At 42.7% G+C, this 1,633-nt stretch overlaps 1 protein-coding gene across 1 annotated transcript in view; it reads right to left on the reverse strand.

The window, feature by feature from the left end:
• Nucleotides 1–1,633, reverse strand: part of LOC106883011 (uncharacterized) — a 50,228-nt gene that overhangs the window by 8,123 nt on the left and 40,472 nt on the right. Inside the window, exon 5 of the mRNA XM_052978117.1 lies at nucleotides 1,509–1,629. Within this exon, the coding sequence (XP_052834077.1) occupies nucleotides 1,509–1,629 (121 nt within the window). The remainder of the gene's footprint in view (nucleotides 1–1,508; nucleotides 1,630–1,633) is intronic.

The following is a 1,633-nucleotide window of genomic DNA, read 5'->3' on the forward strand; positions in this document are numbered from 1 at the left end:
GATTTGACTGAGGACTGGTGAAACCAGATGGCAACACCAGGCTCCAATCTAAATTTGGCAGAGTTTCTACAGCTGGATGCCCTTCCTAACGCCAACCACTCAGAGAGTGCAGTGGGTGCCTTTTTACGTGCCACCCACACGAAGGCCAGACAGGCGGTACTGGCAACGGTACTGAATACTAATAATAATAATCCTTTCTACTAAAGGCACAAGGCCTGAAATTTGGGGGAGGGGACCAGTTGATTACATCAACCACAGTATTCAACTGGTACTTAATTTATCGACACCGAAAGGATGAAAAGCCACTAAGCATTTTCCCCAGGGTGCTAATGATTCTGCCAGCTCACTTCCTTTATTGTCGTTGGCGTCCTTTTGTCTCAGGAGACAATGATGGAGTTGCACATAAACTAATCCAGTCTGGTTTTTTACATATCATGTCTTCTCCTTTGCGCAGGCCTGGGCTAGATGTAAGAAAACCCTGGGTAGCCCAATCACCATGCACTGCTCTCTCACTCAATAATAATGACAATAGGTCCACGAATTGGAGGGTCAACCTTAGGAATGAGCATGTGTCTCCACTGCGCTGTATTTGTAACAGAGTGGATGAAACCATTGCCCACATTACATACAAATACCCTAGACTTGCCCAGAACTACTACGAGTTGTGGTGAAATGATGAGATGGCAAAAGTGCTACTTAGGAAACTGTGCAAAAAGTGGGGTCTAGGGAAAGACAAGATGTAACATGAAGGCGGCGATCAGGCAGAATCGTTAGCACGTCGGGCGAAATGCTTAGCGGTATTTCGCCTGCCGTTACGTTCTGAGTTCAAATTCCGCCGAGGTCGACTTTGCCTTTCATCCTTTCGGGGTCGATAAATTAAGTATCAGTTACGCACTGGTATCGATGTAATCGACTTAATCCCTTTATCTGTCCTTGTTTGTCCCCTCTATGTTTAGCCCCTTGTGGGCAGTAAAGAAAATAAGATGTAACATGAGCACATACTGCAGAGAGTGGCAGAGTCGGAGAGCTGCAAAACCCGCTGGGATTTCCCAAGCCAAACAGATAAGGTGGTAGAGCATAAAAGACCAGACCTAGTGGTGGTCAACAAGATGCACCAGATGTGCTATATAAACCCAGGGTTAAAAATAATAATAATAATAATAATAATAATAAAAATTGGAAGGCACCAAGAGGATATAAAAGGAAATCGGAAGAGAGTGCCCAGAAGAACTGTTACAAAAGGTTGGCCTCCTTGGCACGGCCAGAATAATTAGGAGAATATTGGATGGTTGGAAAGAACAGATAGCATGGTACCATGAGCTGCAGGCAGCAAACCTGCTATGCATGCAAGACTCCAGGAGTTCCAACAAAACTTGAGATAAAAAGAATAAATAATAATAAATGATAACAACAACAACAACAATAATAATAATGATTAATAATAATAATAATAATAATAATAATAATAATAATAATAAAGCAGAAAACAAAACAAAAGAGACAAAAACCTTCCATTCCATAATTTCTTCACCTCCGACAGAGTTCCCAGCAGCATCGCCACCATGGTCTGACTGGGAATTGAACCCTTGCATCTGGGCATTGTTTTTCTGATAGTGTCGATGGCGACCACTTC

The sequence above is a fragment of the Octopus bimaculoides genome, chromosome 30 (genome assembly GCF_001194135.2).
Source record: "Octopus bimaculoides isolate UCB-OBI-ISO-001 chromosome 30, ASM119413v2, whole genome shotgun sequence".
Classification (NCBI taxonomy): domain Eukaryota; kingdom Metazoa; phylum Mollusca; class Cephalopoda; order Octopoda; family Octopodidae; genus Octopus; species Octopus bimaculoides.